Here is a 24,117-nt window from a genome sequence, read left to right as displayed (position 1 = left end):
TCAGCATCATGTGGACAGGCGGGGCAAGGCAGCAGTTGCCTATGATCTTACCATTGGGAAAATGGAGACAGGAGGGTCCTCAGGACTTGCTGGCAAGCTAGTCTAGCAAATCCATGTTCAGTGAGACAGTCTGTCCAAAATACAGTAGAAGTGGGGTGTGGTGGCACACACCTTTAATTCCAGGCAGAGGTAGGAGGGTCACTGTGAGTTCGAGGCCACCCTGAGACTACAGAGTGAGTTCCAGGTCAGCCTGGGCTCAAGTGAGACCCTATTGCAAAAAAACAAAAATAATAAAATAATAATAGTAATACAGTGGAGAGTGGCTGAGGAAGACACATAACATTGACCTCTGGATTCCACTTGTACATGCACACAAATACACATATGAAATGAATATGTATAGATGCACATATGATGTGAACACAGCACATATATACATGCAAAAAGAAAAAACAACCCTATATGAACCACAAATAAATAAATGGCTGCTCCATTCTACTAGCTAAACCTGAAGAAGTTGCCTTTGGCCACGGCCCCCAAGTCCTGACAGCTAGGACTCCCCCTCTGAGCCCTTGCTTTGTGCTCTGGAGTGGTGGCCCAGCACACCTTGGGGTCTCAGGGAGGGCCGTGGGGAGATTCAGGCTCCTAATGGTCCCACGTCCCACAGTCTCTGCTGACACAGAAGTGGTGGGGGGAGATGGACAGTACGACACCCATCTGGGCGCTGGTCCTCGCCTTCTTCTGCCCCCCACTCATCTACACCAATCTCCTCACCTTCAGGTCAGTGCCCGCGGGGAGAGAGGCGGGTTCAGTTGCTTCTTCCTGCTCAGCCCTGCCTGCCTCTTTCCTGGTCCCTTTGCTAGGAATGGAACTCTTCCTTCCTTGCAGGGAAGGTTCTAGATGGTGACAATTGGGGTGCCCTTGCAATATGTCCAGGGGCCATCCTTCTTCTGCTTTGGGCCATGGCTCTGAGGGAGGGTCTCTGACACCTCCCATCTCCAGTTCTTCCTCTGTGCTCTTCCCATGTTAGGAGATCAGAGGAAGAGTCTTCACTGAAGGACCCCGACTTGAACATGGACATCAATGGGGAGGGGCCCATAAGGTGAGTGGCACCCCAGAGCTGTGGTGTGAGGACACCCTGGGCCGTTTCAGGATACATGTCACATGAGGAACTAGTGCAAGACCGGGGGGGAACGCAGGATGTGAGAAAATGATGGCTTGAGTGAGCCACAAAAGACAGGGCTGGGGGGATTACTGGGGGTAAAAAGCTTGCCATGTAAGCATGAGGTTCTGAATTAGGATCCCCAGCACCCCCATAAAATACCAGCTTGGGGCTGGAGAAATAGCTTACTAGTTAAGGCACTTGCCTGCAAAGCCCAAGGACCCAGGTTCAACTCCCCAATTCCTCACTACCCATGTAAGCCAGATGCACAAGAAGGTGCATGGGTCTGGGTTCATTTGCAACGTCTACAGTACCTGGGATGTCCATTCTCTATCTTAAATAAGTAAATTAATTAAATATTTTAAAAATACTGGGCTAGAGAGATGGCTTTAGTGGTTAAGGCACATGCCAGGAAAGCCAAAGTATAGCTAGATGCAAAAGATGGCACATGTGTATGGAGTTCATTTGCAGTAGCTGGAGGTCCTGGCATGCTCATATTCTCTCTTTCTCAAATAAGTAAAACAAAAACATTTTTTTTTTCTTTTTGGTTTTCTGAGGTAGGGGTCTCACTGTAGCTCAGGCTGACCTGGAATTCACTATGTAGTCTCAGGGTGGCCTCAAAAAAGAAGTAAAATATTCTTTTAAAAAATACCAGACTTGGGGGCTGGAAAGATGGCTTAGCGGTTAAGCACTTGCCTATGAAGCGTAAGGACCCCAGTTCGAGGCTCAATTCCTTAGGTCCCATGTAAGCCAGATGCACAAGGTAGCATATGCATCTGGAGTTCGTTTGCAGTGGCTGGAGGCCCTGGTGTGTCCATTCTCTCTCTCTCTCTCCCTCTTTCTCTCTCTCAAATAAAAATAAACAAAAATAAAAATAAATTCCAGGCTTGGTGGCAATTCTTGCCTATAATCCCAGAACAGGGAAGTAAAGACACGAGGATTCCTGTAGCTTGCTGCGCAGGTAGTCTGGCCAAATCAGTGAACTCTAGGTTCAATGAGAGACCTTGTCTCAAAAAGTGAGGTGGCATGTGAGGGCACTCTGGCTGCAACATGTCACCCCATTGCTTGCCAGGGTACATTCAGCTGACCTGGCGGGTGTCCCCTTCCTCCTTCATTGCTCCCTGTGCGTCCTCCCTGAAGTTGCAAGCTCAGTCGAAGAGGACCACCTTCCCCGAATAGAGGAGGACTAGTCTTCAGTCAAGGGTCTACAAATAGCTGTGCTCCCCTGCTAGAACCTCTAAACAAGCTCTCAAAAACTGAGGTGAGCCGGGCGTGGTGGCGCACTCCTTTAATCCCAGCACTCGGGAGGCAGAGGTAGGAGGATCGCTGAGTTCCAGGCCTGCCTGAGACTACATAGTGAATTCCAGGTCAGCTTGGGCCAGAATGAGACCCTACCTTGGAAAAAAAAAAAAAAAAAAAAAGCTGGAGAGATGGCTTAGCAGTTAAGGCATTTGCCTGCAAAGCCAAAGGATCCTGGTTCAATTCTCTAGGACCCTCAAAAGCCAGATGCACAAGGGGGCGCATGCACCTGGAGTTCATTTGTAATGGCTGGAGGCCCTGGCACACCCATTCTCTCCCTCTTTCTCTCTCTCAAAGAAATTAATTAATTTTAAAAAATAAATAACGTGGTGGAGACTAAGGAAGACAGTCAACGTCACCTTCTGGCCTCCAAGCCCCTCCCCCCATGCACCACAAGCACAGACACATGCGCAGTGAGGAATGCTTCAGCCTTGTCTTGAACTTTGGTTTTGCCACTGAGGGGGGCATCGCTACACAGTGGCTTGCTGCCTGCTATGTGTGCTTCTGTCCCCTACAACAGGCAGCATCTAGTGCAGTCGGTTCATTTAGGGATTCTCACCTCCCCCCACCCCCCAGGAAGAGTCTCACTCACAGGCTGACTGACCTTGAACTCACTCAGTAGTTGCAGCGATCCTCCTATCTCTGCCTCTTGAGTGCTGGAATTAAAGCTGAGCACCGCCAAGCCAAGCTTAAAAATATATTTTTATTTATTTGAGAGAGAGGCAGAGAGTTTTTATTGTTGAATACTATTCCGCTGGGTGGACTGTTCTCACTTTATGTGTACATTCAGCAGCTGATGGTGTTTGATTTTTTTTTTAATAAAATTTTTAGACTGTTGCATTACTGTTCAGTTTTTTTTGTCTTTTTCTTTGGAGATCTATTTATTCATTTATTTATTTGAGAGGGAGAGAGAAAGACACAGAGAGAGAAAGAGAAAAGGGGAACACCAGGGCCTCTAGCCACTGCAAACAAACTTCAGATGCATGTGCCACCTTGTGCATCTGGCTTATGTGGGTCCTGGGGAATCAAACCTGGGTCCTTTGGCTTTGTAGGCAAATTCCTTAACTGCTAAGCCATCTCTCCAGCCTTCATTCTTTCTTTATTTAATTTTTTTTTGTTTATTTTTATTATTTGTTTGAGAGCAACAAACAGACATAAAGAGAAAGAGGCAGAGAGAGAGAAAGAATGGGCGCGCCAGGTCCTCCAGCCACTGCAAACAAACTCCAGATGCATGCACCACCTTGTGCATCTGGCTAACATGGGTCCTGGGGAATCGAGCCTCAAACCAGGGTCCTTAGGCTTCACAGGCAAGAGCTTAATCGCTAAACCATCTCTCCAACCCCCTCTTTATTTTTTCTTTTATTTTATTATTAAGTTTTTTTTTCAAAGTAGGGTTTCACTCTAGCCCAGGATGATCTAAAATTTACTATGTAGTCTCAAGCTGGCCTTGAACTCACAGTGATCCTCCTACCACTGCCTCCCGAGTGCTAAGATTAAAGGTGTGCGCCACCATGCCCGGCAAAACATTTACTTATTTATTAGACAGAGAGAGAGGAAGATAGAGAATGGGTGTACCAGGGCCACTAGCCACTGTAAATGAACTCCAAACACACCATCTTGTGCCTCTGGATTCACGTGGGAATCGAACTGTGGTTCTTAGGCTTTGTACACAAGTACCTTAACTGCTAAGCCATATCTTCAGCCCTCAAAATTATTTATTTATTTATTTATTATTTATTTCAGAGAGAGAGAGAGAAAGAGGCAGCTAGAGAGAATGGCCACACCAGGGCCTCTATTCTCTGCAAACTCCAAATGCATGTGCCACCTTGTGCATCTAGCCTAGCCTATATTATTGGTCCTGGGGAATTGAACCTGGGTCCTTTGGCTTTGCAGGCAAATGCCTAAACTGCTAAGCCATCTCTCCTGCCCTTTCTTTCTTTTTTATTTATTATTGTTGTTATTATTATTATTATTATTTGGATTTTCAAGGTAGGGTTTCACTCTAGCTCAGGCTGATCTGGAATTCAGTATGTTGTCTCAGGGTGGCCTCAACCTCACGGTCATCCTCTTACCTCTGCCTACTGAGTGCTGGAATTAAAGGCCTGTGCCACCACGCCTGGCTTATTATTTGTTATTTTTGTAATTTTTTTTTTTAAATTTTTATTTATTTATTTATTTGAGAGCGACAGACACAGAGAAAAAGACAGATAGAGGGAGAGAGAGAGAACGGGCGCGCCAGGGCTTCCAGCCTCTGCAAACGAACTCCAGACGCGTGCGCCCCCTTGTGCATCTGGCTAACGTGGGACCTGGGGAACCGAGCCTCGAACCGGGGTCCTTAGGCTTCACAGGCAAGCGCTTAACCACTAAGCCATCTCTCCAGCCCAATTTTTGTAATTTTTTAAATGAGAGAATTGGTACACCAGGGCCTCCAGCCACTGCAGTCAAACTACAGACAAGTCCGCCATCTTGTGTGCATGTGTGACCTTGCATGTCTGCATTACCTTATGCATCTGGCTTACATGGGATCAGGAGAGTCAAACATGGGTCCTTAGGCTTCATAGGCAAGTGCCTTAACCACTAAGCCATCTCTCCAGCCCTCTTTCTGCTTTTTTTTTTTTTTAAATAAATGTTTTATTTATTTATTTTTGGTGTTTTTTTGAGGTAGGGTCTCACTGTAGCTCAGGCTGACCTGGAATTCACTCTGTAGTCTCAGGGTGGCCTCGAGCTCATGGCAATCCTCCTACCTCTGCCTCCGAGTGCTGGGATTAAAGGCGTGTGCCACCACGACTGGCTAAAATATTTTATTTTTATTTATTTATTTGATAGAGAGAAATAGGCAGAGAGAGAGAGAGAGAGAGAGAAGGAGGAGGAGGAGGAAGGGCGGGGGAGAGGGAGAGAATAGGTGCTCCAAATGAGCTCCAGATGCATGCTGTACCTTGTGCACCTGGCTTACGTGGGTCCTGAGAAATCAAACCTGGGTCCTTTGGCTTTGCAGGCAAGTTCCTTATCTGCTAAGCCATCCCTCCAGCCCCCTCTTTCTGTTTTAATTGCACACATGTATGTATGTATATGTTTATGTGTGCTTGTATGTGTATGGACACATGAATGCAGGTGCCTGTGCACATGCATGTGGAGACCATTGGATAATCTTGGATATCATCCTTAAGACTACTCTCCACCTCCTTTGAGACAGGGTCTCCTCTTGGCCTGGAGTTATCAGTTAGTCTAGAGTAGCTAGTCAGTGAGTCCCATGGATCTTCCTGTTTCTTCTACCTTTCCTGTCCTGGGATTACAGGCATGCGCCATCATACCTGGCATTTTTACATGGGTGGTGCTGGGGATCAGACTCAGGTCCTCATATTTGCATGCCATGCACTTTACCCAGTCTCTAGTTGCTTTTTTCCTATTGGCTTTTTAATTTTTTCTTTCTTTCTTTCTCTTTTCTTTTCTTTTCTTTTCTTCCTTCCTTCCTTCCTTCCTTTCTCTCTCTCTCTCTCTCTCTCTCTCTCTCTTTTGTTGTTGTTTTTGTTTTTTGCTTTTTCTCCAGGCAGGGTCTCACTCTAGTCCAGGCTGACCAAGAACTCACTCTGTAGCTTGCAGGCTGGCATTGAACTCAAGACAATCCTCCTACCTCTGCCTCCTGAGTGCTGGGATTAAGGGGGTACACCACCACACCTGGAGTATTTTTTATATATATTTTGAGAGCAGAGAGAGGCAGGGAGGGAGAGAGAGAGGAAGAGAAGAGGGAGAATGAGTGTGTTAAGGGCCTCTTGCCATTGCAAATGAATGTCAGATGCATGTATCACCTTGTGCTTCTGACTTGTTTTGTTTATTTTATTACATTTCTTGTTTTTTTCGAGGTAGGGTCTCACTCTAGCCCAGGCTGACTTGGAATTCATTATGTAGTCTCAGGGTGGCCTTGAACTCATGGTGATCCTCCTACCTCTGCCTCCCGTGTGCTGGGATTAAAGGCTTGTGCCACCACACCTAGCTACATCTGGCTTTATGTGGGTACTGGGAAATTGAACTTAGGGCCAGCTGGCTTTGCAAACAAGTGCCTTTAACCACTGAGCCATCTCCAGCTCTTTTGTGTGTGTGTGTGTGTGTGTGTGTGTGTGTGTGTGTGTGTGTGTGTGTGTTTTGTTTTTTGAGGTTGGGTCTCACTCTTGCTCAGGCTGACCTGGAATTCACCCTGTAGTGTCAGGGTGGCCTCAAACTTACGGTGATCCTCCTACCTCTGCCTCCCAAGTACTGTGATTAAAGGCATGCTCCACCAAGCCTGGCTGTTTGTGTTTTATTTATTTATTTATTTGTAAGGAGAGAGAGAGAGAGAGAGAGAGAGAGAGAGAGAGAGAGAGAGCACGGGTTTATTGGGCCCTCTAGCCACTGTAAACAGCACTAGATGCTCATGTCACCTTGTGCATCTGGCTTACATGTACTGGCGAATTGGGTTCCTTAGGCTTTGCAGGCAGTGGCTGTCTCTATAGCCCATTGTGTGGAGTTTTTAATTAATTAATTAATTAAAAAAAATAATTTTTATTAGGCTGGAGGGATGGCTTAGCAGTTAAGGTGTTTGCCCACAAAGCTGAAGGTCCCAGGTTTGATTCCCCAGTACCCACGTTAGCCAGATGCACAAGGGGCCGCATGCATCTGAGTTCCTTCACAGTGGCTGGAGGCCCTGGCGCGCCCATTCTGTCTCTCTCTCTCTCCCTCTTTCTCTGTTAAACAAATACATAAATAAAAAGATAAAATATACTTAAAATACATTTTTATTTATTTATTAAAGAGAGTGAGATGGGCGCGCCAGGGCCTCCAGCCACTGCAAATGAACTCCAGATGCATGCATTCCAGTGTGCATCTGGCTTACGTGGATCCTGGAAAATCAAACCAGGATCCTTTGCCTTTGCAGGCAAATGCCTTAACTGCTAATCCATCTCTCCAGCCCTAATTAATTAATTAATGTGTGTGTGAGGGAGAAAGAAACAGAGAGAGGGGGAAGGAGTGGGCATGATAGGGCCTCCTGTCACTGCAAGAGACACATGTAATACTTGTACATCTGGTTTTCCATGGGTGTTGGGGAATGGGACCCAGGCCATCAGAGTTTGCAAGAAAGGTCCTTTAACCACTGAGCCATCTCTTCAGCCCCAGTCCCAGCCCCTCTCCGTGTGTGTGTGTGTGTGTGTGTGTGTGTGTGTGTGTGTGTGTTTCGAGGTAGGGTCTCATCCTAGTCCAGGCTGACCTGGAATTCACTATGTAGTCCCAGGGTGGCCTCGAACTCACAGCGATCCTCCCACCTCTGCCTTCGGAGTGCTGGGATTAAAGGCGTGCGCTACCACACCCGGCTTTTTTTTTTTTTTTTTTTTTGAGACAGGGTCTTTCTCTTTAGCCCAGTCTGGCTACAAACTCATTGCAGCCCGCAGTGTTGGGATGACAAGCAGTGAGCCACCACCTTCCGCTTAAGATAGTGTCTGCAAGACCTGGGTTTGGGTTCTCAGGGCCAAGGGCAAGGAGGTCAGATGGGCAAGGTTGCAGGCTGAGTCCCAGGGTAGGCAGGATCCAGGTCAGTGAGACCTCTGTCCTCTCCCACAGGCCGCAGGAGTCCCAGATAAAGATGCCCCTCACCAGACGCCGACGTCATGGCCGCATGGGCTGCTGTGGTGGCTGCTCCCAGCGCTGGTCACATTTCTGGGGGGCGCCCGTGACTGCCTTCCTGGGCAACGTGGTCAGCTACCTGCTGTTCCTGCTGCTGTTTGCACGCGTGCTTCTCGTGGACTTCCAGCCCGCGGCACCGGGGCCCGCTGAGCTGCTGCTCTACTTCTGGGCCTTCACGCTGCTCTGTGAGGAGCTGCGCCAAGGCCTGGGGGGCGGCTGGGGGAGCCTGGCCAGCGGGGGACCCGGGCCCGGCCAGGCCCCACTGCGCCATCGCCTGCACCTCTACCTCACTGACACCTGGAACCAGTGTGACCTGTTAGCTCTGGCCTGTTTCCTGCTGGGCGTGGGCTGCAGGTGAGTGTCATGTACCGTCTGCCCTCCAGGAGGCGCCATAGCGCGAATGCCCTGCGTCCTCTAGGGGGCGCCACGGTCTCAGGTGGGGACAACCCAGTCTTTTCTCCAGAGCACCCTAGGGTCACCTTGGTGGCCAGCTGTTCACAACTATATCCCACTCTGGGTTGGCTATTTATTTGTTAGTATTATCTATTAATCTTTTGATGCTGGGGATCAAACTTGAGCTCTCTTGCATACTAAGTCGGGTTACATCCCAGCCATAAAAAAAGGATTTTTTTGGCGGGGTTGGGAGGGAGGTGTTGCAGTAAGGTCTTACTCTAGTCCAGACTGACCTGGAACTCACTCATTATCCCAGACTGGCTTTGAACTCTTGGTGATCCTCCTACCTCAGCCTCCTGTGTGCCGGGATTAATAACAGTGAATCACTGGGCCTGGTTCTGATTTTTTTTTTTAATGTTTATATGTGTGTGTGCATGCATGTATGTGTGTGGAGGCCTGAGGACAGCCATGGGTGGCATCCTTAGGAATGCTAGCTACCTCATTTGATACAGAGTCTCTCACTGGCTTGGAGCTCACCATTTAGGTTAGACTGGATAGCCAGGAAGCCCCAGAAATCCTCTTATCTTCATTTCCCCAGTGCTGGGATTGTATGTGTGGGTGCTGGGGACCCAAACTTAGATCCTTATGCTTTCACTGTAAGCACTTTACCCACTAAGTCATCTCTCCTGCCCCCTGTTCTTGAGACACATTCTCAATCTGTTGTGTAGGCTGGCCTATAGTTTACATCATCCTGCCTCAACTTTCTGAGTGCTGGAGTAAAAGGTGTGTACAACCATAGCTGACTTTTTTTTTTTTTTTTTTTTTTAATAAGACAGGGTTTCATGCAATCCAGCTAGCTTCAAACTCCTTATTTAGCCAAGAATGATCTTGGATTCCTGATGCTCCTTCCAGTTGCTGAGATTACAGTTGTGTACCATCTGACCAAGTTTATATAATACTAGGAATTCAACCCAGGGTTTCATGCATACTAGGCAAGCTACCAACTGCCCCTTGATTTATTTATTTATTTATTTATTTATTTATTTATTTATTTATTTATTTATTTATTTTTTGAGAAAGGCAGAGAGAGAAAAGAATGAGTGTGCCAGAGAGCCCTTCAGCCGCTGTGAACAAACTCCAGGCGCGTGCATCTCCTTGTGGGCATGTGTAGCATTGCATGCTTGTGTCACTGTTGCATCTGGCTAAGTGGGATCTGGCAAGCGCCTTAACCACTGAGTCATCTCTCTAGCCTGAGTCTTCCTTTCTCTCCCCCCCCCTTTTTTTTTTTTATCAAGAATTTCACTCTAGTCCAGGCTGACCTGGAATTCACTATGGAGTCTCAGCGTGGCCTCGAACTCAAGGTGATCCTCCTACCTCTGCCTCCCAAATGCTGGGATTAGACATGTGTGCCACCATGCCTGGCCCTGATTTTTCTGTTTTTTTTTCTTTTTTTTTTTTTTTTGGTTTGGTTTTTCGAGGTAGGGTCTCACTCTGGTCCAGGCTGACCTGGAATTAACTCTGTCATCTCAGGGTGGCCTTGAACTCATGGCAATCCTCCTACCTCTTCCTCCCAAGTGCTGGGATTAAAGGCATGCACCACCACGCCCGGTTCTGTTTATTTTTTTAAATTAAAAAATATATATATATATATTATTTATTTATTTATTTGATAGAGAGAAGAGGCAGAGAGTGAGAGAATGGGCAGGCCTCTAGCCATTGCAAACGAACTCCAGATGCACCCCCTTGTGCATCTGGCTTATGTGAGTCCTGGAGACTCGAACTGGGATCCTTTGGCTTTGCAGGCAAACACCTGAACTACTAAGCCATCTCTCTAGCCTTGAATTTTCTTGTTTTTGAGAAAGAGTCTCACTTCACTACCCAGACTAGCTCAGAAAGAAGAGCATTTTTGGCAGAGAACTAGGAACAAGCAGTCAGAATCTGATGGGTAACTTCACACTTTCTTGAGTAGAAAACAAAGAGGCTTTGTGAGGAAACTGTCAGTGTATTTCCAGATCGGGAACATCAGAACTCTTAACCCCATTGCCTTATGACAACTACTCATTCATCCCATTCTGGCATAGTGATATGTGATGTGTCTCATCTGACTTTTTTTTTTTTTAAAGGAAAGGTCTCAGGCTAGCCCAGGCTTACCTAGAATTCACTATGTAGTCTCAGGGTGGCCTTGAACTCATGGAAATCTTCCTACCTCAGCTTCCCAAGTGCTGGAATTAAGTGCATGCACCACTATGCCCAGCTGATTTTTTATTTTATTTTATTTTTTTAAATTTATTTATTTGAGAGCAACAGACACAGGGAGAAATACAGATAGAGGGAGAGAGAGAGAACGGGCGCGCCAGGGCTTCCAGCCACTGCAAATGAACTCCAGACGCGTGAGCCCACTTGTGCATCTGGCTAACGTGGGTCCTGGGGAACCGAGCCTCGAACCAGGGTCCTTAGGCTTCACAGGCAAGCGCTTAACCGCTAAGCCATCTCTCCAGCCCGTGATTTTTTTTATTTTTTTTTAATTTACTTTTTTTTTTTTATTGGCAACTTCCATGATTGAAAACAATATCCCATGGTAATTCCCTCCCTCCTCCCACTTTCCCCTTTGAAACTCCATTCTCCATCATATCCCCTCCCCCTCTCAATCAGTCTCTTTTATTTTGATGTCATGATCTTTTCCTCCTATTATGATGGTCTTTTGTACGTAGTGTCCAGGCGCTATTGCACCCATTGGCTCATTTGACCTGGCTGGCCAAATATAAGGCTTGCAGTGTCCACTCTTGGGTCTCTTCATTGTTAATTTCTCTTTCTCCCATTGAACTGCATGCAGCATGGCTTTTTCCAGCTTTTTGTCTGCTGGTCTACATGGAGGATGTTTTTAGCTCAGCTGCAGCAGGGTTTCTCAGTGACCTGCAGCCCAAATATGTGGAGTCTTCAGCAATAGGGTCTTACCATCTGTTCCTGGTGGGAAACCAAGGGCCTCGGTAATGGCCTGTAATGTTTTGGGGGCATCAGGGACATCCCTGAACAACAACTCATTGGAAAGTATCCCATCCCTGGCACTGAAAATTTTCTAGTTATAATCTATGGCTCTTGAGTGTTCCAGTGCCCAAAATAGTAGGTTTCCATATTACTTATTTATATCCTCTTAGATTATGATTAGACTTCCCTCCACCTTTCCTTTACTCAATCTCTTCCCTTGACCTCACTTAGGCCTTTCCACCCCCATTAATCTGTTCTTCTACTTACATATATACAATACCATCCTATTAAGTATCCTCCCTCCCTCCTTTTCTATTTCCTTTGTATCTCCTTTCTAGATTACTGGGCTTTGCTACTGAGTTTTCTTCCTACTCACATAGAAGTCCAATCATTTGTAACTAGGATCCATATATGAGAGAGAACATGTGATGTTTGGCTTTCTGGGCCTGGGTTATCTCACTTAGTATAATCCTTTTCAGATCCATCCATTTTCCTGTAAATTTCATAACTTCATTTTTCTTTACCACTGAGTACAACTCCATTGTGTAAATGTGTCATATCTTCATTATCCACTCATCAGTTGAGGGGCATCTAGGTTGTTTCTATTTCCCAGCTATTGTGAATAGAGTGGCAATAAACATGGTTGAGCAAGTATCTCTAAGGTAGTGAGATGAGTCCTTAGCATATATGCCTAGGAGGGCTATAGCTGGGTCATATGGTAAATCTATTTCTAGCTGTCTCAGGAACCTCCACACTGATTTCCACAATGGCTGGACTAGATTGCATTCCCACAAACAGTGTAGAAGGGTTCTTCTTTTTCCACATCACGCCAGCATTTATGATCATTTGTTTTCATGATGGTAGCCAATCTGACAGGAGTGAGATGGAATCTCAACGTAGTTTTAATCTGCATTTCCCTGATGACTAGGGATGTAGAACATTTTTTAACCTGTTTGTATGCCACCTGTATTTCTTCTTTTGAGGACTTTCTATTTAGTTCCATAGCCCATTTTTTAATTGTGTTGCAGTTCGGTTCACAATGCTGGTAGAAATCACCAAACCAAGAGCAGCTTGGGGGAAAAAGAGGTTTATTTTGGTTTACAGGCTCGAGTGGAAGCTCCACAATGGCAGGGGAAAACGATGGCATGACCAGAGGGTGGACATCACCCCCTGGCCCACTAAGGTGGACAACAGGTACAGGACAGTGTGCCAAACACTGGCAAGAAGAAATTGGCTGTAAGCCTGCCCCCAACAATATATTCCCTCCAGGAGGTGTTAATTCCTAAATCTCCATCAGCTGGGAACCTAGCATTCAGAACACCTAAGTTTATGGGGGACACCTGATTCAAATCTCCACAGTTGGGTTGTTTGATTTTTTATTAATTTTTTTTAGTTCTTTGTATGTACTATATATTAATCCTCAATTGTATAGCTGGCAAAAGTTTTCTCCCATTCTGTAGGTTACCTCTTTGCTCTATTCACAATGTCTTTTGCCATACTTTGTAATTTCATGAGGCCTCAGCAGTTAATCTGTGGTTTTAAAGGATTTAAAAAAAAAATTTCTTGTTTATTTGAGAGCATCAGACAGAGCAAGAGGCAGATAGAGAGAGAAATGGGTGTGCCAGAGCCTCTAGCCATTGCAAATGAACTCCAGATGCATGTGCCACTTTGCGCATCTGGTTTATGTGGGTCCCGGAGAATGGATCCTCAAACTAGGGTCCTTAGGCTTCACAGGCAAGCACTTAACTGCTAAGCCATCTCTCCAGCCTATAATCTGTGGTTTTATTGCCTGAGCAATTGGGTTTATATTCAGAAGGTCTTTGAGAAGACCAATATGTTGAAGGGTTTCCCCTAATTTTTCCTCTATCAGTGTCAGAGTTTCAGGTCTGATATTAAAGTTTTTGATCCATTTGGACTTAATTCTTGTGCATGGAGAGAGATAAGGATCTATTTTCATCCTTCTACAGATACATATCCAGTTTTCCCAGCACCATTTGCTGAAGAGGCTGTTTTTTCTCCAATGAGTAATTTTGGCATTTTTGTCGAATATCAGGTGGCTATAGCTACCCGGACTTTTATCTGGGTCCTCTATTCTGTTCCATTGATCTACATGTCTGCATATCAAGCAGAGAGAGAGAGAGAGAGAAGAGAGACCGACAAAGATGGGCACACCAGGGCCTCCAGCCACTGCAAACAAACTCCAGATGTATGTGCCCCTTGTGCATCTGGCTTATGTGGGTTCTGGGGAATTGAACCTGGGTCCTTTGACTTTGCAGGCAAATGCCCTAATTACTAAGCCATTTCTCCAGCCCTAAAATATATATTAAAAAAAAAATACGAGTTCCCTGGGCATGATGGCGCATGCCTTTAATTCCAGCATTTGAGAGGTTGAGGTCGGTGGATTGCCATAAGTTTGAGGCCAGCCTGAGACTACATAGTGAATTCCAGATCAGCCTGGGCTTAGAGCATGACCCTACCTTGAAAAACCAAATATAAATAAATAAGTAAATAAATAAGTCCAAGGCCAGCCTGGGCAGATTATTGAGACCCTCTCTCAAAATTAAAGTAAGTAAGAGGGCTGGAGAGATGGCTTAGTAGTTAAGGCATTTGCCTGCACAGCCAAAGGACCTCGGTTTGATTCCCCAGGACCCACATAAGCCAGATACACAAGGAGACGCATTCGTCTGGAGTTCATTTGCAGTGGCTGAAGGCTCTAGCGTGCCCATTCTCTGTCTGTCTGTCTTTCTCTCTCTGTCTGCCTCTTTCCCTCTCTTGCTCTCTCAAATAATAAATAAATAAAATTTTAAAAATATTAAAGTAAGAGCCAGGTGTGGTGGCACATGCCTTTAAGCCCAGCACTTGCAAGGCAGAGGTAGGAGGATCACTGTGAGTTTGGGGCCATCCTGAGACTACATAGTGAATTCCAGGTCAGCCTGAGCTAGAATGAGACCCTACCTCAAAAAACAAAAAAATTAAAGTAAAAAGAGGGCTGGAGATGTAGCTCAGCAGTAGAGCTCCTGCCTGCAATCCACAGTGAGTGGCTGAGGGCGTGTGGTTTAGTGGTACCCTGCCCGCCAAGCATCTGCAAGGTCCTAGGTTGAATTCCCAGTATCCAGAAAGAAGACAAAAGCCCTGGGTAGTTAATCCAGGGTTACAGGATTACCCCCTTAGTGAAGCTTCCTTCAGTTGACAAAACACTGGAAGACCAGCTTCCTCCATGGTATGTTAGGATGAAACAAAGTAACTTGGTATTAATAATTTATCTACACAGTGAGCAAAGAGATCAAGGCTTTTGCAGCTGACTAATATTCTGTTTATCCATTTTTTTTTAAATAAAATGTTCTTTGAAATGAAAGGACCAAGACTTTGTGCTACAGTGCCTTAGGAATGTGACACATGTTATTTGATACATTTTACCAGCACACCACTCTCCCAGGGCTGGAAGAATCATTGCTTGGGGAAAATGCCAAGAATCACATCTTGCAAGGAACTGTCCAGCCACCTCCACAGTGGAAGGATGAATCATGCTGTAACTGCAACTGTGCCAATCTTCTCTGAATGGGCATTTAGGGCTTTACTTTTTTTTTTTTTTTTTTTCTTCTTTGAGGTAGGGTCTTACTCTAGCCCAGACTGATCTGGAACTCTGTAGTTCAGGTTGGCCTCAAAACTCACAGCAATCCTCCTACCCAAGTTCTGGGAATAAAAGGAGGGCGCCACCAAGCCTCCTGTTTTGTTTTTTTATTTTGTTTTGTTTTTGAGGTAGGGTTTCACTCTGCCCAGGCTGACTTGGAATTCATTATGTAGTCTCAGGGTGGCCTCCAACTCATGGCGATCCGCCTACTTCTGCCTCCTGAGTGCTGGGACTAAAAGTGTGCGCCATCACCCCTGGCTATTTCTATTTTTTTTATTGCTCCCCAATGATAAAAGTTGACATCCCCAAGATAAAGGGAGTGGATCAGAGGGCACAGCTATTCCTGGCTTGGAAACGGTTCCTTCTAAATAGCATCTTCCATTTATAGGCCTACCAACGGGGCCAGCGAGCGCCCCCGTGAGGACATGGTGGACAATACTGATACAGCACCTAACATTTTGTAGTTATCAATCTTTAATACTTTTGTCAATCTGGCTGGTAAAATCGACCCCTTCTCGTTTTAGTTTATGCATTCCTGGCTACTAGGTAGCTTTGGGATCAATTTCTTTTTTTTTTTTTTTTTGAGGTAGGGTCTTGCTCTAGCCCAGGCTGACCTAGAACTCATTCAGGCTGGTCTTGAACTCACAGCAATCCTCCCATCTCTGCCTGCCCAGTGCTGGGATTAAAGGTGTGCGCCACTGCGCTTGGCTATTGCCTTTCTTATATTCTCATCTGCTTTAGGGCGTCCTGCCACTGCAAACGAACTCCAGACACATGCACCACCTTGTTTATCTGGCTTATGTGGGTACTGTAGAATCAAACCTAGGTCCTTAGGCTTTGCAGGCAAGTCCCTTGGCCACTGAGATATCTCTCTAGCCTTACTTATTTACTTACTTACTTATTTATTTATTTTGAGACCAGGATCTCACTCTGTATTTCAGGCTGACAAAACTCTCAGTAATTCTCCCCTGTCAGCCTCCCTAGTGCTGAGATAACATTGTACCACATGTTTGGCTCTTAAATTGATTGTTCAAGGGGCTTTTGCTGAGGCCATCTGTTATTTGTAATGGATGCAGGTATCCTGCAGGCCAAATCAGGTACTGAGAAGATTCGAGAAAGCCCTCTGAGGAGTCAGAGTACAGGCCTTGCCCCAGGAGGCCTGAGATCCACATAAGCAGGGTGTTGGAGAGACACCTATCTTCACTGGCATCATGTGACCACACATCTCTCCCCCCACCCTAGGCTGACTCCTAGCTTGTATGACCTGGGCCGCACAGTCCTCTGCCTGGACTTCATGATCTTCACGCTGCGGCTGCTGCACATCTTTACGGTGAACAAACAGCTGGGGCCCAAGATTGTCATCGTGAGCAAGATGGTGAGGCCCAGGGGTAGGGGGGATGGGAGGTGGGGAAGGGGTAGATTGGCAAGGAGGGGTGAGGCCTGGGGGAAGACTGGGCTCTGGAGGGAAGAAGCGAGGGACAGTCCCGGAGGAAAGGGGAGGGGCCTGGAGGTGGGCGGGGTCTGTAGGGAGGGGCGGGACCTGGAGGGCACCTAAGAACCTGAGAGGAGGGGGGATGAGACATTGAGGGAGATGGAGGCCCTGCAAGGGAAGGGGTGGGGTCTAGAGGGACAGGTAGGGTCAGGGAAGGGTGGAGCTTTGGGATGAGGTGGGTGTGGCTAGGCACGAGTGGGATCAGGGAGGGGTAGGGCTTTGGGTGGGCGGGCCTAGGGCAGGGAGATGGGGACAGGGAATGTGTGGGGCTTTGGGGAGGAAGCAATGGCGCCAGAGGAGGGAGAAGCCTGGGCTCTGTCTGGGAGGACTTTGGGGAAGCAGGGGTGTGCTCTGGGGAAGGGGTTGGCTTGGGAAGGGAAGGAGAGGGCCAGCCTCAACCACGTTCCTGCTTGCAGATGAAGGATGTGTTCTTCTTCCTCTTCTTCCTCGGTGTGTGGCTGGTGGCCTATGGGGTGGCCACGGAGGGGCTCCTGAGGCCCCGGGACCGTGACCTTCCCAATATCCTGCGTCGGGTCTTCTACCGGCCCTACCTGCAGATCTTTGGGCAGATTCCCCAGGAGGACATGGACGGTAGGGAGGTGCAGGACCTGTCCCCTCTGTCTGGGTCTCTGTCCTACCATCCCCCTCCCCCCAGTCTTTGTCCCTCTCTTTCTCTGCGTCTTTGCCCTCTCTCTGGGTCTCTCTCTCTCTCTCTGGGTTTCTGTCCCTCTGTTCACCTCCACTGTCACCACCCCCTCAACAGTGGCCCTCATGGACCATGGCAACTGCTCCTCGGAGCAGGGCTTCTGGGCGCTGCCCGCGGGTCGTGGGGCTGGCTCCTGCGTGTCCGCCTATGCCAACTGGCTGGTGGTGCTGCTGCTCGTCGTCTTCCTGCTGGTCGCCAACATCCTGCTGCTCAACCTGCTCATCGCCATGTTCAGGTGCGACCCCTGCTTCAGGGCAGCCGCTGCCTCGGGTCCTGAGCCCGGTCTATCATTTCTGTCTTCTGACTCACGTCAAGTGCAGCGGGACCTCGCTCTTGACCTTGGCTTTTGTTATTGTTGTTGCTGTGCCTTTTGGACAGGATCTCACTCTGTAGCCCAGCCTCATCTTGTACTGGGGCAGTCCTCCTGCCTCAGCCCCCCAAATGCTGGAATCATAGGCTTGTACCACAATGGCTGGTAAATGCTTTTAAGTGTGTATGTATGTTTGTCTGTTTTGGTTTTTGTTTGTTTGGTTGGTTGGTTGGTTGTTCTTTTGAGGTTTCACTGTAGCTCAGGCTGACATGGAATTCACTATGTAGTCTCAAGGTGGCCTCGAACTCACAATGATACTTCTACCTCTGGCTCTCAAGTGCTGGGATTAAAGACGTGCGTCACCACACCCGGTCCAGTTTTTTTCTTCCCTTCCTTCCTTCCTTCCTTCCTTCCTTCCTTCCTTCCTTCCTTCCTTCCTTCCTTCCTTCCTTCCTTCCTCCCTCCCTCCCTCCCTCCCTCCCTCCCTCCCTCCCTCCCTCCCTCCCTCTCTCTCTTTCTTTCTTTTTGGTTTTCTGAGGTAGGGTCTCACTCTGGTCCAGGCTGACCTGGAATTAACTATGTAGTCTCAGTGTGGCCTTGAACTAACAATGATCCTCCTACCTCTGCCTCCTAAATGCTGTGATTAAAGGCATGCGCTACCAGGCTCAGCCCAGTTTCGTTTTAAAAAAATATATTGTATTTATTTATTTAAGAGAGAGAGAGCAAGGGAGAGAATGGGCGCACCAGGGCCTCCAGCCATTGCAGACGAACTCCAGATGCAAACTGGAATCCTTTGGCTTTGCAAGCAAATGACTTAACCATTAAACCATCACTCCAGCCCCGTTTCATTTTTTAATTGATGATAGTTTTGGATCTATTATTAAGTGCAATTATAAAGATTTACTTTTGGGTTTTCTTTTGTTTGAATGTGTGTGTATAGGCCAAAGATTGATGTTGGGGTGTCTTCATCAATTTCTCTTTATTTAAAAAAATTATTTTTCAAGGTAGGGTTTCACTGTAGCCCAGGCTGACGTGGCATTCACCACATAGCCCCAGGCTAGCCTCAAACTTACAGTGATCCTCCTACCATGCCCTCCTGAGTGCTGAGATTAAAGGCGTGTTCCACCACGCCTGGCTACAACTTTTATTTTATTTATTTATTTTCAAGGTAGTGTCTCACTAGCCCAGGCTGACCTGGAATTCACTATGGAATCTCAGGGTGGCCTAGAACTCATGGCGATCCTCCTTCCTCTGTCTCCTGAGTGCTGGGATTAAAGGCATGTGCCACCATGCTTGGCTTCTGTTTTGCTTATTTAAAAAAAAATATATATATATATGTATATATATATATATACACACACACACACACACACACACACACACACACACAACTTCTATACTTACAGACAAAAACCCATGGTATTTCCCTCCCCTCCCCCACTTTCCTCTTCATAACTTGGCTCTTTGTAATATCCCCCCCCCATTAGTCTCTCTTAATTTGACGTCATCATTTTTTTCTCCTATTATGATGGTCTTGTGTAGGTATTGCTAGGCATTGCGAGGTCTTGGATATCGAGGCCAAGTTCTGTCTGGACAGTTGTATGTAAGGAGTGGTACCCTTCCTTTGGCTCTTACATTCTTTCCTCCACCTCTTCTGCAATGGACCCTGAGCCTTGGAGGGTGTGAGATGTTTCAGTGCTGGACACTCCTCTGTCACTTCTTCTCAGCACTATGTTGCCTTTTGGGTCATCCCACTGGTCATCGCCATCTGAAAAGAGAAGCTTCTCTAACCAGAAGTGAGATTAGCAATAATATATGAATATGAACATTAAGAGTAGTGCTTTCAGGGCAATTTGGTGAGAGTAAAATATGAATTTATCCAGACAAGAGCAGGCTTTATGTCCCTAAGGCTCATGACCAACCCTGCCATAGGCTTTTTAAAAAATATTTTTGTTTATTTTATTTATTTATTTGAGAACTACAGACAGAGAAAGAGGCAGAGAGAGAGGGGGGGGGGAGAGAGAGAGAGAGAGAATGGGCATGCCAGGGCTTCCAGCCACTGCAAACAAACTCCAGATGCTTGCGCCCCTTTTTTTTGTCTTTTAAAATTTTTTTGTTTATTTATTTATTTGAGAGCTACAGACAGAGAAAGAGGCAGAGAGAGAGAGCCATAGGCTTTTTTTTCCTATTTTTTTTGTTTATTTCTATTTATTTATTTGAAAGGGACAGACAGACAGAAAGAGAAAGAGGCAGATAAGAGAGAGTGGGCACGCCAGGGCCTCCAGCCACTGCAAACAAACTCCAGATGCATGTGCCCTTTTATGCATCTGGCTTACGTGGGTCCTGGGGAGTTGAACCTTGAACTGGGATCCTTAGGCAAGCACTTAACCACTAAGCCATCTCTCCAGCCCTCCTGCCATAGGCTTTTGATTAGGTTTTCAGTACCAGGCATGTATTCCCTCCCATAGGGCAGGCCTTCAGTCCAATTAGAGAGCAGTTGGTTTCCCCCAGTGTTTCGCTTATTTTAAAAAATGATTTATTTATTTATTTGAGAGAGAGAAAGAGGGAGAAAAAGAGAGAGGGAGAGTGAGGATGGGTGCACCAGGACCTCTAGCCACTGCAGACAAACTCCAGATGCATGTGTCACTTTGTGCATCTGGCTTACGTGGGTCCTAGAAAATTGAACTTGGGTTCATAGGCTTAGCAGGTAAGCACCTTAACCTCTCTAGTCCTGCTTATTTTTTTCAATTCATGAAATGCTGTTGAATTTTGCCAAATGCCTTTTCTTTCTTTTTAAAAAGTATTTTTATTTGAGAGAGAAAGAGGCTAGACAGAAGGAGAGTAAGTATAGCCGTGCCAGGGCATTATGCCACTACAAACAAACTCCAGGTGTATGTGCCATTTGGTACATCTGGGTTTACCTGGAATTGAACCCGTACTGTAAGGCTTTCAGGCTTTGCAAGCATGCACCTTCAACTGGTTGTGAGCTGTCTCTTCAGTACCCCAAATGCCTTTTCTGTGCCAGTTGAGATGAATATGTGATTCTCTCTCCTTTGGTCCTGGATATGTGATATATCGTCTTCACTGGTTTTATATGTTGAAATATCCTTGCTTTCCTAGGATAATAAATCCCACTGAAGGCTATAGCATTCAGTCTTCATTTGAGAGAGACAGAAAGAGGCAGATGCAGAGAGAGGATGAGACTATGGGCATGCCAGGCCCTGTTACCACTGCACAAGAACTCCAGATGCATGTGCCACTTTGTACATCTGGCTTTCCGTGGGTAATGGGGAATTGAACCAAGATTGTGTTAAGCAAGTGCTTTAACTGCTGAGCCATCTCTCCAGCCTTCAGTCCTTTTTTTGTTTCCTTCCTTCCTTCCTTCCTTCCTTCCTTCCTTCCTTCCTTCCTTTCTTCCTTCCTTTCTTTCTTTCTTTTTTTGAGGTAAAGTCTTGCCCAGGCTAACCAATATCAGGCTGGCCTTGAACTCACGGTGATCCTCCTACCTGTGCCTCCTGAGTGCTGGGATTACAGGCCACACCCAGCAATACTGACTTTTTTATGTATTTTAATTAATTAATTAATTTTTATTTATTTGAAAGTGACAGACAGAGAAAAAGGCAGTTAGAGAGAGAGAGAGAGAATGGGCGTGCCAGGGCATCCAGCCTCTGCAAACGAACTCCAGACCCGTGAGCCCCCTTGAGCATCTGGCTAACGTGGGTCCTGAGGAATCGAGCCTTGAACTGGGGTCCTTAGGCTTCACAGGCAAGCGCTTAACCACTAAGCCATCTCTCCAGCCCCAAACTGTCTTTTTGTTTGTTTGTATTTTCGAGATAGGGTCTTACTCTAGCACAGGCTGACCTGGAATTCAGTATGTAGTCTCAGGGTGGCCTCAAACTCTTTGCGATCTTCCTACTTTTGCCTCCCAAGTGCTGGAATTAAAGGCATGCACCACCATGCCGGGCCCAGACTGACTTTTGAGCCCAATTCCAGTCCTGCTTCCATTCTCTACTCTGATCGCTGATACCGTGCCCACCTTGACCTCCGAATCTTACTTCTAATCCAGTTCTACCATAACCTCAGATCTTACTATTGATCCCAATATCTGTCCACTGCCTTACACTTGGAACAGATACTACCTGCCACTTCATCTAGATTCCTTGACCCTGACTGGGCCTTGACCTCCAGTGACCCTTGACCTCTGGCCTCCGCAGCTACACCTTCAGCAAAGTACAAGGCAACAGCGACCTCTACTGGAAGGCGCAGCGCTACAGCCTCATCCGGGAATTCCACTCTCGGCCTGCCCTGGCCCCGCCTCTTATCGTCATCTCCCACGTGCGCCTCCTGATCCGGCGCCTGCGCAGGCACCGCAGGGCTAACGTGCCCGCCTCCCCGGTGTTCGAGCATTTCCGTGAGACTGGAGCTCGGCCTGCCATGGGAGGGACTTGCGGAGGAAAGCTGGGTGGGCGGAGGCCCAGCAAGGCAGCTGGGTGGGGCTCGGGGCAGGGCCTGGGCGCCGGCCCTGATACTTTTGGGGAGGCGTGGCCTGCCGCGGTGGGCGGGGCCTGAGCCCCTGGGCTCCGCCCCGCAGGCGTCTATCTCTCCAAGGAGGCCGAGCGGAGGCTGCTGACGTGGGAGTCGGTGCACAAGGAGAACTTCCTGTTGGCACGGGCCAGGGACAAGCGGGACAGCGACTCTGAGCGTCTGAAGCGCACGTCTCAGAAGTGAGCGCGGTGCCTAAAGGGATGGGGTCTGGGGGGCGGGGATTCCGGGGAGGGACCGGCGTTACCAATGGTTGGGAGCAGGCAGCGACGGTGGTGGGGCCTGCAAAATGCCCACGAGGGGGATGGAGCATGATAGGGTGAGCGAGATTCTGGGGTGCTGGAGAAGTAGGGGCCGGCTTCCGTAGGTGGGTGCGCCTGTGGCTGTGACCATCTCCCCTCCTAGGGTGGACACTGCGCTGAAGCAGCTGGGACAGGTCCGCGAGTATGAACGGCGTCTGAAAGGGCTGGAGCGCGAGGTGAGGACCTGAGGTCTGGCAGGGGTGGAAGGCTAGGGTGTCCCTCTCCTGCCTTGACATTCCTGCTGCTCCCCAGGTGCAACACTGTACTCGTGTCCTGGGTTGGGTAGCTGACGCCCTGAGCCGCTCTGCTTTGCTGCCTCCAGGGGGGGCCACCTCCCCCAAGCCCACCTGAGTCCAAAGGTCAGTGTACCACCCAGTAGTGCCTCTGTCCCTCCTAATTCCCGGGTTCCCTCCACATTCTACCATTGTCAGAATCCTGAGGGCTTTCTTTCTGTTTTTTTTTTTTTTTTTTTTTTTTATTTTCGAGGTAGGGTCGCACTCTAGCCCACACTGACCTAGAATCCACTCTGTAGTCCCAGGCTGGTCTCGAACTCACAGCAATCCTCCTACCTCTGCCTCCCATTTGCTGTGATTAAAGATGTACGCCAACACACCCGGCTTTAAAAAATATTTTATTTGCAAGTGGGCGGGAGTGGGAGAGGGAATGGGTGCCCTAGGGAATCTTGCCACTGCTAATGAACTCCAGAGACATGCACCAGTTTGTGCATGTGGCTTTATGTGCATACTTGGGATTTGAATCCCCAGCCCTCAGGCTTTGCAAGTAAGCACTGTTAACTGCTGATCCATCTCTCCAGTCCCTTCTGAGGGCTTTCTATACTCACTTGTGTGTATTTCTTTGTGTTCCTTCCCCCGCTCCTCCATCACCTGTTCTCTCTCTCCCCCAGACTGAGTGCTGCTAGCTGACTTCAAGGTGTCACTTCTGACAGGAGGTGTCCTCTGAGAGGGAGGCCCAGCCTTTCTCAGCCTGTCCACCTGTTGGTCTTGCCTGCCATGATTCTGTGATGGTGGGTCCTTTCCCAACAACCTCAGACTGTACCATAGGAGCCGCAGCAGGCCCGGCTTCCCCCAGAGCAAGCCCCACTCTGAGTGGATGAAGCTCTGGGAGCCTGGCTGTTGGAGAGAATCCTTAGGGGAACAGAGACCACAGACCCTATTTCAAAGCTTCCCCATACTGGGGAAATAAAATCACCTGAGAAGACTCATATCCTGATGCATGATTCTTGGGTAACCGGTGGGCACTGAGACCCTTCTGGGATGGGTGCTGACCAGGGCTGGTAGCTTGGGGTTCATAAGGAATTTGTTGGTAGGTCTCAACTTTCTGGGGGCCCCCGTCCCTCTTCCAGCCTCATGACATCTGACTCAGCCCAGCACCTCTTGCCCACACTGCTTAGGTGGCTTTCACTTCAAGAGACAAGAACCCACTTGGGCCCCCACTAGTCTGTAGTTTCCCATGGAAAGATAACGGGGAGCTAACAAGGGAATTACTTCTTGGGGAGGGGTGGGTGTGGGTTGCATCTGCTGTGGCAATAGGAGAACAGATGATGCAAATTTGAGTAGATAAATGCATATGTGTCTTTAAAAAGTCTAATTAGTAGAAAATTGCAGGCCACACACGCACGGTGG

At 47.6% G+C, this 24,117-nt stretch overlaps 1 protein-coding gene across 4 annotated transcripts in view; it reads left to right on the top strand.

The window, feature by feature from the left end:
• Trpm4 (transient receptor potential cation channel subfamily M member 4) overlaps nucleotides 1-23,696 on the top strand; it is a 47,717-nt gene extending 24,021 nt beyond the window's left edge. For 3 of the 4 annotated variants that reach the window (XM_045134344.1, XM_045134343.1, XM_045134346.1), the window contains 11 exons: nucleotides 668-780; nucleotides 1,031-1,102; nucleotides 8,051-8,467; nucleotides 16,365-16,497; nucleotides 17,031-17,205; nucleotides 17,378-17,555; nucleotides 21,845-22,092; nucleotides 22,222-22,354; nucleotides 22,578-22,650; nucleotides 22,727-22,833; nucleotides 23,379-23,696. In XM_045134344.1, coding sequence (XP_044990279.1) covers nucleotides 668-780; nucleotides 1,031-1,102; nucleotides 8,051-8,467; nucleotides 16,365-16,497; nucleotides 17,031-17,205; nucleotides 17,378-17,555; nucleotides 21,845-22,092; nucleotides 22,222-22,354; nucleotides 22,578-22,650; nucleotides 22,727-22,825 — 1,641 coding nt within the window. In that variant the 3' untranslated portion in view covers nucleotides 22,826-22,833; nucleotides 23,379-23,696. The remainder of the gene's footprint in view (nucleotides 1-667; nucleotides 781-1,030; nucleotides 1,103-8,050; nucleotides 8,468-16,364; nucleotides 16,498-17,030; nucleotides 17,206-17,377; nucleotides 17,556-21,844; nucleotides 22,093-22,221; nucleotides 22,355-22,577; nucleotides 22,651-22,726; nucleotides 22,834-23,378) is intronic. The other variant, XM_045134345.1, reaches the window with a different exon arrangement.
• The last annotated feature ends 421 nt before the right edge of the window (nucleotides 23,697-24,117 follow it).

This window comes from Jaculus jaculus, chromosome 14, assembly GCF_020740685.1.
Source record: "Jaculus jaculus isolate mJacJac1 chromosome 14, mJacJac1.mat.Y.cur, whole genome shotgun sequence".
NCBI classification, from domain to species: Eukaryota; Metazoa; Chordata; class Mammalia; order Rodentia; family Dipodidae; genus Jaculus; species Jaculus jaculus.
This window is presented reverse-complemented; position numbering and strand designations above follow the sequence as displayed.